This window comes from Nipponia nippon, unplaced genomic scaffold (genome assembly GCF_047370975.1).
Source record: "Nipponia nippon isolate SJK-2023a ecotype South Korea unplaced genomic scaffold, ASM4737097v1 scaffold_3, whole genome shotgun sequence".
Lineage (NCBI taxonomy): Eukaryota > Metazoa > Chordata > Aves > Pelecaniformes > Threskiornithidae > Nipponia > Nipponia nippon.
Window position 1 is genome coordinate 48,964,022 of NW_028262347.1, and position 13,002 is coordinate 48,977,023.

The following is a 13,002-nucleotide window of genomic DNA, read 5'->3' on the forward strand; positions in this document are numbered from 1 at the left end:
CTTTGAACGGAGCAGCATAGGGAATGCCAAGAGCGGAAACCATTCAAAACTGGATTAGCACACGCCAAGTTTAACTGCAACCCACTTCTACTTTCACAGTTTATGCACTCAATCTAGGCCACTACTGCATGAGACACTGACTCACTTTTTTTTCCATGTTTTGTTTGCTTTTCATTTCACACACTTGCAGTTTCTAAAATTACTTGAAATGTGCTCCGGCTGCCAGGAGTTCTGCAGAACCCCAGCCGACAGCCCCAGCTGCAGCATCGGCCCATCACTGTAGTACTGCACGCAGATATTGGCACCAACACACCTTGGGCCACTTCTCATGTGGAAGGATGTTAATGAAAATAAGTTGCAGCAGGAAGTTTTGCAATGGCTATAATCCCCCTTTTTCCTTCTGCAGAGACAGGACTACTTGAAGGGTCCAAAGAGAAAATGAGGTGACTAAGGGTATATAGAGACTTTTCCTCCTTGCCTTCACCTGCTAAGTTGCAACATGGCTGAACAGCAATAGGCTGCAGACTGTTGATGGATCTCTGTGAAATGAGCTCCTGCCAGACAGATAAAGAACACATGAACCCACCTCCTGGCATCTGTGAAAGAGTGGCCAAGACTTGTAAACAAATCCAGAAAACAGCATCTCCTTACTCTTAAAAAAAAAATCATCCTTATGGCCCAGGGTCAGGTGCATCCCTGGGGTAGTAAAGGGATACTGGAATATTTTGCAATTAACCTAAAGGCCTTCAAAAGCATTCCCTTCACCAAAGCAAGACAAGAATCCAGCACATGCACGGTTTATTCATTTAGGCACCAGTGGACCAAAGGGGAAATCAAGGCTTTATTGTCTTAGGGGCTATACAAAAGCTATTGAAAGCAATCATTACCTTTAAATGTAACCATATGTGTATGTGCAATTAACCACACCCACACAGAGGGGAAAGGGGGAATAAGCCAGCCAGGTTCTCAATAGCCAAAAATAGTTATTTGTTTATTAATAATTTAAGGTTTTACATTCTTATAATAAATTCCATCTTAAAACTTATACACCGTGAATTAGACTCTCCCTTATTGGCAACCGTGTGCAGGTTCACTGTGCGTACACACAGGTACAAATGCTCGCACATACTTCCAGTTTTATACAAAAAAAAAAAAGAAAAAGACGCAAAATATTGCATTTGAGGTGAAGCTCCCTGAAGAATTTGTACAGAGGTAATGCACTGTTTAGCACATCTGAAAGTTTTAAAAAGTGATCAAAAATCTTTCGCATTCAAAGACAAACCTCTTCCCAGATGATCTATTTACAAAAGGTAAGGCAAAAAATTAATTTAATTTAAAAAATATATATATATATCATGTGGAAACTACATCGGGGGGGGGGGGGGGAAAATCACCACAAGGAAAAGAAAGATATATGAAAGAAGAGACTGTACTTGCTCACAGAACATGATTTGCTAACTTCTCACCATTGCCATTTCTCCCTCATGGAAAGCTTGCTTCAGTTGAACAATAAAATTAAGCATGCTGCAAATATATTCTTTGCAATAAAAAAAAAAAAAGAACAAACAAATAAAGCAGAATTCATGAAGAGAACAAAAACACAGATGTCCCTTGGATTGATTTCTTGACTACATGTGAATTCAAAAAAAATTGCAAATCGATTTAAGATTAAATATTTACATTGATCAAGTAGAATACTACCGAGCTCCCGGCAAACAAGTACTCCAAATACACTAAACTGAAATCTCTTTCTTTGGCTCCTCTAAATTAAAACAAACAAACAAACAAAAATAACCAGTCTTCACTGAAGACAAAGATGTGTGTCACAGATCCGAAAGCAGAGAGGGAAGCAGGACAGTTCCAGTCTCTAGAGAACATGTCCTCAGCCTGTTCAGCCTTACCCTACCCCCCCGAAGTCCTCAGACCCAAGCCACTGCGCAAGCAGGGATGAGCGCGCTGCCCACCTGCCGCCTGGTCACCGCGGTCCTTCCCAGAGAGCTCACCACATTCCCTCCCTTCACAATAGCCGATTCCATACTGTGTAACCTTTCCTAGCCTGCGCTGGCAGCTGCTTTTTTGATAGCAGAGGCCAGAAAAAGAGAAAGCTGCGTTTTCTTTATCGCTGCCAAAGAGAAACCATTGAGGAGTGATCCCATGAAACGGACAGGAGAAGGGAGGCAGTGGGAGCTCACGTGGACTGCAGGGAATCCACCTGGAAGACGTTCTGGTTGGAAGGGGTGGTGAAGTACAGCTGCTGGTTCGGCACTCGATTGTCACAGGGGCTGCTCAGCCCCAGAGTCCGCTCAAAGTCCAGCAGCTGACCCATAAAGTTGAAGTTGGGCGAAATGTTGGACTTCTTCATCTTGACGATATCATAGGCATCGTTCATGGACAAGTTGAGCTTCTGCATGAGGTAGGCCACCGTCACTGTGACCGAGCGGCTGATCCCTGCTAAGCAATGCACCAGGACGCCGCAGTTCTTCCCCCGTGCTTCATCTGTACAGAGACAAAGAGGCAGAGAAGGATACATAAGACACGGGGTTGGTAACTGATCTCTCAACCCAAGTGAGGTTAGTACCAAGTAGGAAGAAAGGGCGCCAGCAGTGCAACGCAAGAGTTAACTTCACCGGCTTAAAACCAGGACAAGAGGAGAATCCACCCCCCTACGTACATGTACCCGAGTCCAAGAGCTGAGAAAACTAAGAATGAGACAAAGGGAGCAGGATACGCTGCATGACACTATTTTAAAAGTCAGTTTTAAAAGACACGCTTTCGCCTGGAGATTTGCCTTAAATTCTTACAGTCCCCTTGCCCCAGCATGGAAATCCTACAATATGTCACTGAATGCCTTTTATACAGACCAGCAGACTGCAAAGGTCTATTAAATTATTCTCCAACTGTTGTGCAGCTAACAATGGAGGTATTCAGGCATTTTAAAAGAATGAGGGAAGTCACAGGGGACAGCCCATTAGGAGGAACAGGATGTCAACATTGGTTGAAAATGGGTTCCTTTGTAATAGGAAATGCATTACAATGCCTGGAGATTAGTTTCTTTGTGGCTTCCAGCCCACATTTCTTCCTGCTGGGCTCAGATTACCTACATTCTCCACTATTACCGGTATCATTCAACCGGATTACAGCACAGCTTCCCAACAGATAATGCGATGCCCACCCCACCGCACCCCGATGGGGCGATTTTAGTCCTCCCCAAAACGAAGGAGAGTGCAAATTTTAACCAGAACTCCTCGAGCCCAAGGGGACGCGTTTCTAAAGCTGACGAATAATGTCTTAAGGGCTGGCTAACCGAGGCACCGAGCCCGAGAGGTATATCATTATTACCACGAGATTTAATTAAAGCTCTGACTATACATTTGCCAGGGATAGCTCTTATAAATAACTTGTATTTAAAAGCTAAAGTTAGCTACCCAGACAGTTTCTTTTTATTATACTGCTTTTCAGTAACCTCCAGAAGAAAAAAAAAAGGGACGAATAAGCCATCAACCCCGGGCTCATTTATCCCCCTCCCTGCCAGGAAGCGATTTAAAAAGATCCCCCATCCCGCGCATTGCTCAGCCCCCAGCTCCGACAGAAACGGCTCAGGGAGGAATCCCACAGCCAGCCAAACCAGGCATGGGTTTGCAGCCTGCAAATGTCGCTTCCAATTCACCGGGGCTCCTCAATAACCCCCCGAACAGTTCCCACCCACCCCTCAACTTAAGCCGGCTTTAAAACCAGAAAGCAGGGCACCCCCCAGAGACTGCCAGAAACGCAGCTACCGCTTGTCGCCCGAAATCTCCTAAATTCTGCAAATGAAATTGAATTCTGCCGCTTGACATATAGCTGTTAGCAAATAACCGGGTCTCACCTATAAACGAGATGGCCTCAGGAAAGAACTGAGACAGATTTTGGCTCCAGTGGTCAGAGATCGGGATCTGTTTGTACTTGAATTCGCCGGCGTTTTCAAAGAGATTAGGCAGGTTGGGGGTAACATTCAAGATGTATTTAATGCCAAACTCTTCTAAAACATCCAGGTTAGTGGAGTCCTTGGCACAGCCTAAGTAGAGGTAGGGTAAAATCTCCACCGGGAAGGAAGGCTGGTTGTTGGAGAGAGGGCTGCCATCGGAGTCGGTGGCACTATTGGGGTCTCTGTCAATGTCAGATTCAATGTCTGATGAGGAATCGGAGCTGATTCGGAGGCCTCCCAAGCCCAGGACTGGCAAAGGAGGAGAGCTGCTGCTACACGAACTGTCTAGGTTAGTTTCGCAGTGCAGGGCGAACTCGGCCTGGAACTTGCTGAAACCACCTGGGGAGAAAAGCAACGGGAAAAAAAAAAAAAATGCAACCTGATATAAGATGGCAAGCCGATTTACTTCCCTGGTACAGCCCTGTCTGCAAAGGGGCATCTGTTTCCCACCCTCTCGAGCCCCGGGAAAAAGCAAAAAAAAAAAAAAAAAAAAAGTCACTCTCACGCAGGCGGACTAACCTAAAAGAAGGTTTAAGAAAATCGCCTGCTGCGGCGGAGGGCTCAGCACATTCAAGATTAAAGCTCTGTGCCGCTTCGCCCTGCGGGGACCTCTGGAGAGATGTCTCGGCGGCAATTCCTTCTGCCCTCCGCGGCTCATGCCGGGATCCCCGTTAGCCCTGTCCTCCCCTCCCCACGCTGCTACAGCGACTCCAGTCCGCGAGGTCTCTCGAAACAAAGCGCGGACAGGGATGCTGGGGGGGAGAGCCCCCTGCCCAGGCTGGTGTCCTCCCGGAGCGCCAGCGAGCAATGCCCGGGGGACCCTGCGGCCGCTCCCCGCCTTCCCCGGGCCGAGAGCCGCACCGCCGAACCGCGGGGCTCGCCTCCCCGTCACCCACAGCCCCGGGCCCCCCGGCAGGCAGCGATCTCTCCCCCCACCCCGGGCGGCCCTTCTCACCTTCCAGATAAAACGCCTTGCAGCCTTCGTCTTTGAGGCGCTTGAGGAGCAGCCCCAGCACGGACTCGCCGCCCGTGTTCTCGTTCCAGTCGCGGCTGTGCTCGTCGTACAGCACCACCGTGTCGGTGCCGCACCGGCGGGCGAAGCGCTCCCGGTCCTCCTCGCTGCTGGCGACGAGGGAGCGCAGGGGCAGGTTGCCCTTCTGCAGCCGCCGCAGCATGATGCCGGGGATGGCCACGTTGATGGCCGACTCGATGTGGGACGACTCGTACAACTCCTGCGGCCGACAGTCCATCAGCAGCAGCCGGTCGTTGCCCATCTCCAGCTGCTCGTTCAGCCACGCCACGGATTTACTAATCGCCATTTCCGACGCGAAAGGGACGGGTCTGAACGTATCTAGCATGAGGAAAGACGGGGGGAGCGGAGCGTGCTCTGGAAGCGCCCCTCTCTCTCACAGAGGCATGCGGCTGGCTCGGCGGGCGGGCTGCACCCCTCCAACTCCGCACAACTTATCTCCCTCCGCCCCAGGAAAATGAATCACGCAGCCCCCCCGCGCCGCCTCCCCCGCGCCGGGCGGCGGCGGAGTCACGGGGAGGGAGAAGCAGCCGCGGCCCCGGCGTGTGTGTGTAAGTGTGAGCGTGCGTGTGTGTGAGTGTGCCTGCGTGCGCGCAGCCAGCCTGCCCGGTCTCCTCTTTTTTTTTTTTTTTTTTTTTTTTTGTCAATGAATCCCTGAATGAACCTGCCTAATCGCCGCTGCAGCCCGAGCCCTTGGGCTTTTCCTCCGCCCCGAGTGAATGAAATCCAATTAACGTGCCGCCGAGCGGGGCTCCCCCGCTCAGCGCGGAAACACCGCGCCGGTGCCGGTGCCGGTGCCGGTGCCGCCGCTGCTGCTGCTGCTGCTGCTGCTGCTGCTGCTGCTGCTGCTGCCCCTTCCCCGCCCGCAGCGCCCCTCGGCCGCGGCCCCGGCGGCTCCTCAATGGGTACAACCGCGGGACGCCTCAATGGATACATTCTCCGGCGCAGCCAATGGGGGCGCGCGGAAGGGGCTGTTGCCGCGGCGACGGGCCGGCTGGAACAGGTTGTGTTGATGAATCGTTAATGAGTTTGTCATTCACAAAAACGGAAAGGAATTTCCGCTCCGGATAAGCCGAGTGCAAACAAGCGGCAGCCGCGGCGCGGCGGGCGGGGGCGGCGGGGGCAGGTGAGGGGGCGCGGCCCGGCCCTCCCCTCCCTCCCTCCCCTCCCCGCCGCGGGCACCGGCACCCGGCGCCGCCGGCGGAACAAAAGGCACGCGTTCTCTCGCTCCATGTTTTCTCTCCCTAAATCCCACGCCCGCGGGGGGCTGGCCGCGTCCCCCCCTAATTCCCCAGCGCTGATGCCGGCCCGGCTTTTCATTCGGGCGTTCCGGGAATCCCATTTTTAGGGAGGCGGGTAGCCTCTGTCCTCAGCTGATCTCTCCACGGGTGAAGGGTAAACCCCGAGCTAATCTCTTCCTACTCGGCCCGGCTTTATTCGCTGCACGAAGCGCCGCCGGGGAGCCGGCACCGCCTCAGGAGCAGCCTGCGGGCACCGCTAAAGCGCGGGCGGGCCAGCCCAAAAACGTGACCGGGGAAAGCGGCCCGCCTGGGCGCGGCCGGCCGCTCCAGGTAGCCGGTAATGGAACCGCGCTCGCCCGGCTGCGGCGTGGGGCCGCCGCCAGCGCGGAGCCCGCAGCCGCCCCCGGCGGCGCGGGGAGCGCCCTGCCCGCCGGCGGCACGGCGGGGTCCGGCCCGGCACGGCGGGGTCCGGCCCGGCACGGCGGGGCCCCTCGCACCTGGCGGCCGCCGCACCGGCTCCTCCCGCGGGGCGGCCTGCGGGTGCGGCCCCGCCGCCGCCGCCCAGCGCTTCTCCCCGGCCCCGGCCGGGCGGAAGGGCACTGCGGTCTCCGCCGTACCGGGAGGCGGGGAGGGGAGGGGAGCTGCGGAGCCCGGCGGAGCGGCGCCGGGGTAGCTGGGGCCGGGGGGGACCGGGCGGAGCGGCGCCGGAGGCTGAGGCGGGCGGGGGGGTTGTTCCAAGGTGCGGGTTAGCAAATGGGTAAGTGAAAAGCGAGGAGCGAAAATAAATCGAGAGAAGCCTGGCCTAAGTGCTAATCCCGTCGCCAACATCTGCTTGGGAGTAAAATCGTTCTGAAGAGGCTAATCTCGTTTACACCGCTGCTGTGCTTCAGGGCTGGTTATTTTTAACCCCAGCTGAAGGAGGTTCCTTAGGTAGCGAGCGGCTGGAGAGCGTTGACCCTGGGAACAGATAGTGGCATGGACAGTCCTGCGTGTTCTGCGCAGAAAACATCCGTGATGTTAATTAAAGTTGGCACATCGGTCGCTGCAGTTTCAAGCAAGGCTGACACCCAGATGGCGTTAACGACATCCTCCCCAACAGGGATTTTGAGAGGATCTCTGCTTGCTACCTTTTTCAAAGGCTTGAAAGTGGAACTGAAGTGTTGCACAAACCTTGACCTGCCCCTAAGCAGGAGGATTTGGCCAGGCTGATGTGCGACTCGCTGGACACACACCACATACCTTGTCCCACCGCTCAGTGGGGGCAAATTCTCCAGTCCACCTTGCCCACCATGGTCCTGCCCTCTCTTATCAAAGAGTTTCCAGGCTGTTCTTAACCAGGTGCTTCACTTGCTGTTCAGCTCTGTGTATTCAGGGTATGGTGTTTAAATGTTCAGCGCAGTGACGGATCAGAGCAGGAGCTTTTGATTTTTATTGATTTAGTTGTTGATATCCCCCACACACACACTATATTTAAGTCTTTTTCACCCATGTCGGGGCTCAGGCAGGACAGCAAATTGTTTGGGGCTGGCACTGTTGGGTCACTCTGGACTAATATGACAAATCGCACAGTCCTGGTAAAATGAATAATCAGGTCATAATTTAAGAACTACTTTTTTTTTTTTTCCCCCTCCTTAAAATTGGCACCATGTTTATTCTTTATCCTTCTTCTTGAGTGTATCAGATAAACTTCTGTTCAAATTTTACAAACTAATATAACCCAATAATTACTAACCATGGATTTCAGGCTTAAGAAATGAAAGTTCTGGAAACGGAAGTTCTGCAAAACAAGAGCAACTGAAATCGAAATTCTCAAACCACCTCAGCTGCAATTACCTCTTAAGGTGCAGTATCATGCGATGCTTGTCTTACAACCATCTCAAACATTTCTTACTACTCATTTATTCTAATAATACGCTGTATTTTCTCTGTTAATATTCATTCTAACAGGAGCCACAGCCAGAAGAATCCTCAGATGATCAATTGACACCTAAGGACTCAACTTAGAAAACAAGGAGGAGTCATATTAAACTATAGTGAATGTGACCTGGAAGTTAAAGACAGGGACAATTTCAGTATAACATTGTGACAATTCCCAGCAAGCTTGACACAATGATAAATACAATTTGTTCCTTGTAATCTGTGTTACTGTTAATTAACATGGTTCTTTGGGGTTACATTGTACTTTGATTACGTTTTTTATAATGAAGATGCACAGAAAAACATCAGCACATTGCAGGATTAGGATTCGAAGAAAACAGAACAAGCCCCAAATTACTTCCATCAAATGCTTCCATATTCATATAAGGTAAACTTGCCTCTCTGATGAGTAAAATATTTTAGGAAGAAAATATGTTCTGATTATCATCTTCAGGGCATTTTCAGTGACGTTTTATGGCAGTGGTTTAAAATAAAAATCTTAGTCATTCAGCATTTTAACTGAAAGCTACATATTATGCAAGTAGTTTATCAAACCCATTGAGATACCTGCCTAGTAGTAATGCAACAATAAATAATGATAGCATTTAAAGGCATTTTTATCATTACTACTGTCAGATCTGATTGGAATGTTATGAGCATTAAGGTTAAGTATATGAAGGCAATAAAATGTTAGATGAAGCACGCTCAAGAGATTTGTATTTCCCAAGTGGAGCTGGGGGCAGAGACTTGTAATCATGATGGCTAAGCCAGCTCACTGCATGGCAGCAGTCTGAGGGTGGCATTTGGTGAGTTGGGAGCCAGGCAGGAGATTTTGCACTGCAGCAGAGTTAAACAAGTAAAATACAAATGACACCATCTGAATTTGTAGCAGTACGTCTCTCAGCACACACCAGCTGAAGAACTCTAAAGGAGAATGAAAACTACGTGGCACGTTCTTATCCTTGTGTTCGCATGCATGTATGGGCTCACTTTTCCTCTCTCTGACTGAACCACGCTGTCCTGTCAGTCACTGAGGGGTGCAGGGGCAGATTCAGTTAACCATGCTACCATTTGATGCTTTGTGAGAGACCAGATCTACAACCCAAGCCTCACTTGAACCCTAAAGTGTCTATTTCTGGGTGGGGTTTGTTTTATTTTGGTTTTGGTTGTGTACCTCCCTGGCTGCGAGTGAAACCTCTTCAGCCCAGCTCAAAGCTTACTCATCACAAAAAGTCTATTTTGCTGGCTTTTGGACCATAAACCTTTTGCTCATTCTTAGCATGTGTAGAGGCCCAAATAGATCTCCATGAGTGTTTGTAACCCGAGCTTGTCTTGACCAGAGGTGCAGACGCAGAGGACAAGAGCCTCGCATGGGTGATGGAGATTAAAGTTCAGTGTTGCTTTGCCCAATTCCTTCATGTCTCTCCTTGTAATAGAAACCCTAGCCCTGAATTAGGCAGACAGGCTATCTACATAGTGTAATGGGAGAGAGAAGTACCAAAAAGGCAGGTATCTATGACATTTTGAAACCAGGCCAACTGGGCCACTGTGAGACACTTCACAGCCTGGGATACTGAGGCAGCAATCCAGACGCATCCTCAGGAGGCTAAGTACTGATGAAGTTTCTTCTTGCATTAGGTATCAGGATGGGAAAGTTTTTTCCTCATATAAGGGCTTTCTTCCTCTAAAGGTGCAGGTTCACACCTCTCTTCTACTTGATTTGGAGCAGAATTTGATGGGACTCTGTCTTTCTATGAGAAGATGGGGCCTAAAATAGGAAAGGCTCCTCTGCTTCTTCGGTCAGGCCTTTCCCATGTTGCATCAATGAATATTTACGAAAGCAGGGACTCCAGCCTTGGTTTTCCACATCCCGCTGCTGACCTGAATCAAAGTGGCAGAGACACATTCTGTCTCTGCAGTGTTTAATGTCAGCCGAGCGACGTACGCTCTGGGATTGCCTGCTGGAGAAGGCCAAGGAGCATGAAACATGCTGGCATCAGGATTTTGGTTGAGACGCCAACTCAACTCAACTCTGGAAATGCAAGAGCTTGGAAAATGTAGTGGAGACAGGTTTCTCCACTGACAGGTCACACTGAGGCATGAATTTTGAGGATCTTGACTGTCAGCTTTGACTGAACCAGCAGATGTCTGTGATTCAGCTAGGTAGTCATTCAGCTTTAGATGTCAGAAGTTAGATGTTCACGTTTTAGCTAGTTATTTCTCTTAATAATCACTTTCAGGGGGTCTTCAGCGAGGATAAACTGCACTCTGGAGCCTCTCAGTTCCCTTCACTGTCTCTACATGGTGCCTAGCATAACCGGCCCTTACTTTTAGGTGCTTACCTTACAGTCTGTGATTCTCACCTCTAGGTTTACCTGTAAGTCCCTCTCACAGTTCCTTTAATTTCAGTAAAAGTGAGAACTAATGGTCTGTCTGTGTTGGTTTGTGTGAATGATCTCTTTGAAAATAGAAATACAGAAATCGTCCTAGACCAAACTGGCCATAAAGTACAGTGCCTTTGGTGCAAAACCAGTTAATGCAGGGTGCCTCAAAGGGAGAACAAAAGTGCCTTATAAAGCATTTTACTTGTTTTATGTAAAGCACAAACAATTTATGGAAATGGCATTTAACTGATTATTCAATGTCCAATTATTCACATCTAAAATAATTCCTGAAGTTAGAGAAATAAAACACTGAATGACTCCATTTAGGAAATCCTTTTGACTCAAGTGCTTTCCTTGAAACAGCAAATAGCTGGGTGACCTCAAGCACATATTTAATTGTGCCTTGTAATAAAGTAATGTAATTAGCAATTACTTAGGAATGATGCTTTAAAATACTTAACAGCTACTACAGGCATTCGTCTATTCAAGAGGTCTTGTTTTCTTTTGACTTCTTGTCGTGTAAACTAAATTCCCTTCTGAATGTATCTCATGTGAGTTCTCCAAATGGTTCCTCAGGGTGTGCAAAGGTGAGCAGTTTTGTTTGACGACAGATCGCTAATGGCTGGAGGGTTCTCCTTTCTTAGAGGATAAAACTAAGCTTGCAGGAGGGTAGTGCAAGGCATACATTTAGGCAGGCTCACAGTGTACTTGCCAAGCACACAGGCCAGCACTCTAATCTTTTTTTTCTTCCTTTTTTTTTTTTCCTTTTTTTTTCTTTTTTTTTTCCACCAGGTACTGCCATCGGTAGCGGCAGTTTTGGTGGCACTGAGCTGTGTATCACTTCGCAGTGGTTTACATTCTGCTGGCGACAGAAACATAGCACGGGTGGGCAGCTCTGTCTTAAAAATAATAAACATGAAGAGAACAGAAGGCTATGTGTGTGCATACTTTTCTTATAATTAATTACATGTTAATTTGAAAGCTTTCAAATAAAAAATAGACTGTATAATAAACGCAAAAAAGAGGAGCAGACTAAATTTTAAAAGTTGTACTGAGACTGTGATTGCCTAAAAATACTGATACACTCTTAAATTTGGTGGCAGTGATTAAATTAATAAATTAGCTTACCAGTTGGAATCCAGATTCATATGGGTCTGTTACCTTAGCTGAGGAAAATAGCAACTCCTATTCAAAAGTCCTGATCCATGGTGCAGGAATATCATGCTATTTGTATAGGGACAGCACTGTGCTTATATTATTTCTTTGCCAATACCAAAGACTTCAGTAGGGCCCAAAGTGTGTTCTCACGTTTGGTGTGCCGGTGTGTTTCTCTCTGCTGTTGCCTGCTATTCAGGGACAGCCTGTATCACGCTATACTGGGCACATGCCTCACACCAGATGAGGCTGCTGAGAAAGTGCTATAATCTCTTTAGTGCTGCCCATTTTGATGTGCTTGGAAGGGCTTACTAGGCACTAACATGTGTGCTTACCTGGGGAGGTATTAGTGCTATCGCTAAAAGTATGTTCCTTCAATAGCACTGTCCCATTTTCATCCCGTTCACTCATCCTGCAAGGAAGCAAACCTGATAGCACCAAGCAAGTGTAGAAAGCAGCCTTCTGTTCCCAATGCTAAAGATTTATTTTCCTCTGCGTTTATGAGGTCCCCTGATCCCAAATCTCTCTCTTGTACTGACCATGGGAACAAAGGCTGCCCCTGGGATGAGTGAAGACTTGTTCTAGACTGTGAAAAGAGTAAACAAAGACTGCGTTTGCACAGTGCAGGGTAAATCAGCTATGCAGAGAGCAGAGCAGGGACAGCAAATTACGTAAGAAAACGATCTTCGTCCTGGGACAGGCATATTCAGGAAAAGAAATGCTGCACAGCTATCTTATGGTCTGGTTCCAAAGAGAGGCAATTAGGAGTCCAACCCAGGCATGAACAATTCAATTTCCGCTGTCTGTTTTTTATGTGGCCACTGGAGTGTGTCCTGGGGACCTGATGGAGCAGAGCACACAGTTTGGCTCCAGGATGTCGCAGGGGGAGAGACGTGGACAGATCTAAGTCCTGGCACCTGCAACTCCCATTTAGCATATCTGATATACTTTTCACAGATGTCACCCACCTGGGGACCTCTCCTGGGCCAGGCAGGACCTGCACCAAATGGGGTAAATGGATTGACAGAGGCAAGAGTTTCCTTATTACTGGGGCTGGGGGTTTCCCTGGTGACCTGCTGCTGTCAAACACAGTTTGGTAAAAGCTTATCGAGGGGGAAGAACCAAACTGATGGGCCAAACTAGGTGCTAAAATGTCCTACTCTGTTAAAAAACAGAGCTCAAATCACATGCTGAATTTGAAGCACCAGCAGCGTTGCTGGCTTCCAGGGGACAGCATGTGACGTAAGTCTTTGTGTCCTGCCATGCAAGGGCCTAGCTTTCTGGCTTAGTTTGCTACCTTTTGCACTCCCC

At 49.0% G+C, this 13,002-nt stretch overlaps 1 protein-coding gene and 1 long non-coding RNA gene across 3 annotated transcripts; one reads left to right on the forward strand and one right to left on the reverse strand.

Moving 5' to 3' along the window:
• Positions 1 to 970: 970 nt before the first annotated feature.
• DUSP6 (dual specificity phosphatase 6) lies at positions 971 to 5,880 on the reverse strand. Its single transcript, XM_009463908.2, has 3 exons — positions 4,920 to 5,880; positions 3,866 to 4,303; positions 971 to 2,496 (listed from the first exon to the last, which is right to left on the reverse strand). The coding sequence occupies exons 1-3, from the start codon at positions 5,320 to 5,322 to the stop codon at positions 2,189 to 2,191; spliced, it is 1,149 nt and encodes a 382-aa protein (XP_009462183.1). The 5' UTR covers positions 5,323 to 5,880; the 3' UTR covers positions 971 to 2,188.
• Positions 5,881 to 6,169: 289 nt separating this feature from the next.
• Positions 6,170 to 8,371, forward strand: LOC148054580 (uncharacterized). Of its 2 annotated transcripts, none has more exons than XR_015706889.1 (3): positions 6,170 to 6,206; positions 7,980 to 8,076; positions 8,183 to 8,371. It is a non-coding gene; the product is annotated as an uncharacterized LOC148054580 (long non-coding RNA). The 2 variants fall into 2 exon arrangements; XR_015706888.1 differs by having other exon boundaries at positions 6,197 to 6,389.
• Positions 8,372 to 13,002: the final 4,631 nt, after the last annotated feature.

Coding starts and splice junctions, on each gene's coding strand:
- DUSP6 (XM_009463908.2), bottom strand. CDS start 5,322: ATGCTAGATACGTTCAGACCCGTCCCTTTCGCGTCGGAAATGGCGATT. Junction 4,304..4,919: donor CAAGGCGTTTTATCTGGAAG/GTGAGAAGGGCC, acceptor TTTTCTCCCCAG/GTGGTTTCAGCAAGTTCCAG. Junction 2,497..3,865: donor TGAGGCCATCTCGTTTATAG/GTGAGACCCGGT, acceptor GTCTCTGTACAG/ATGAAGCACGGGGGAAGAAC.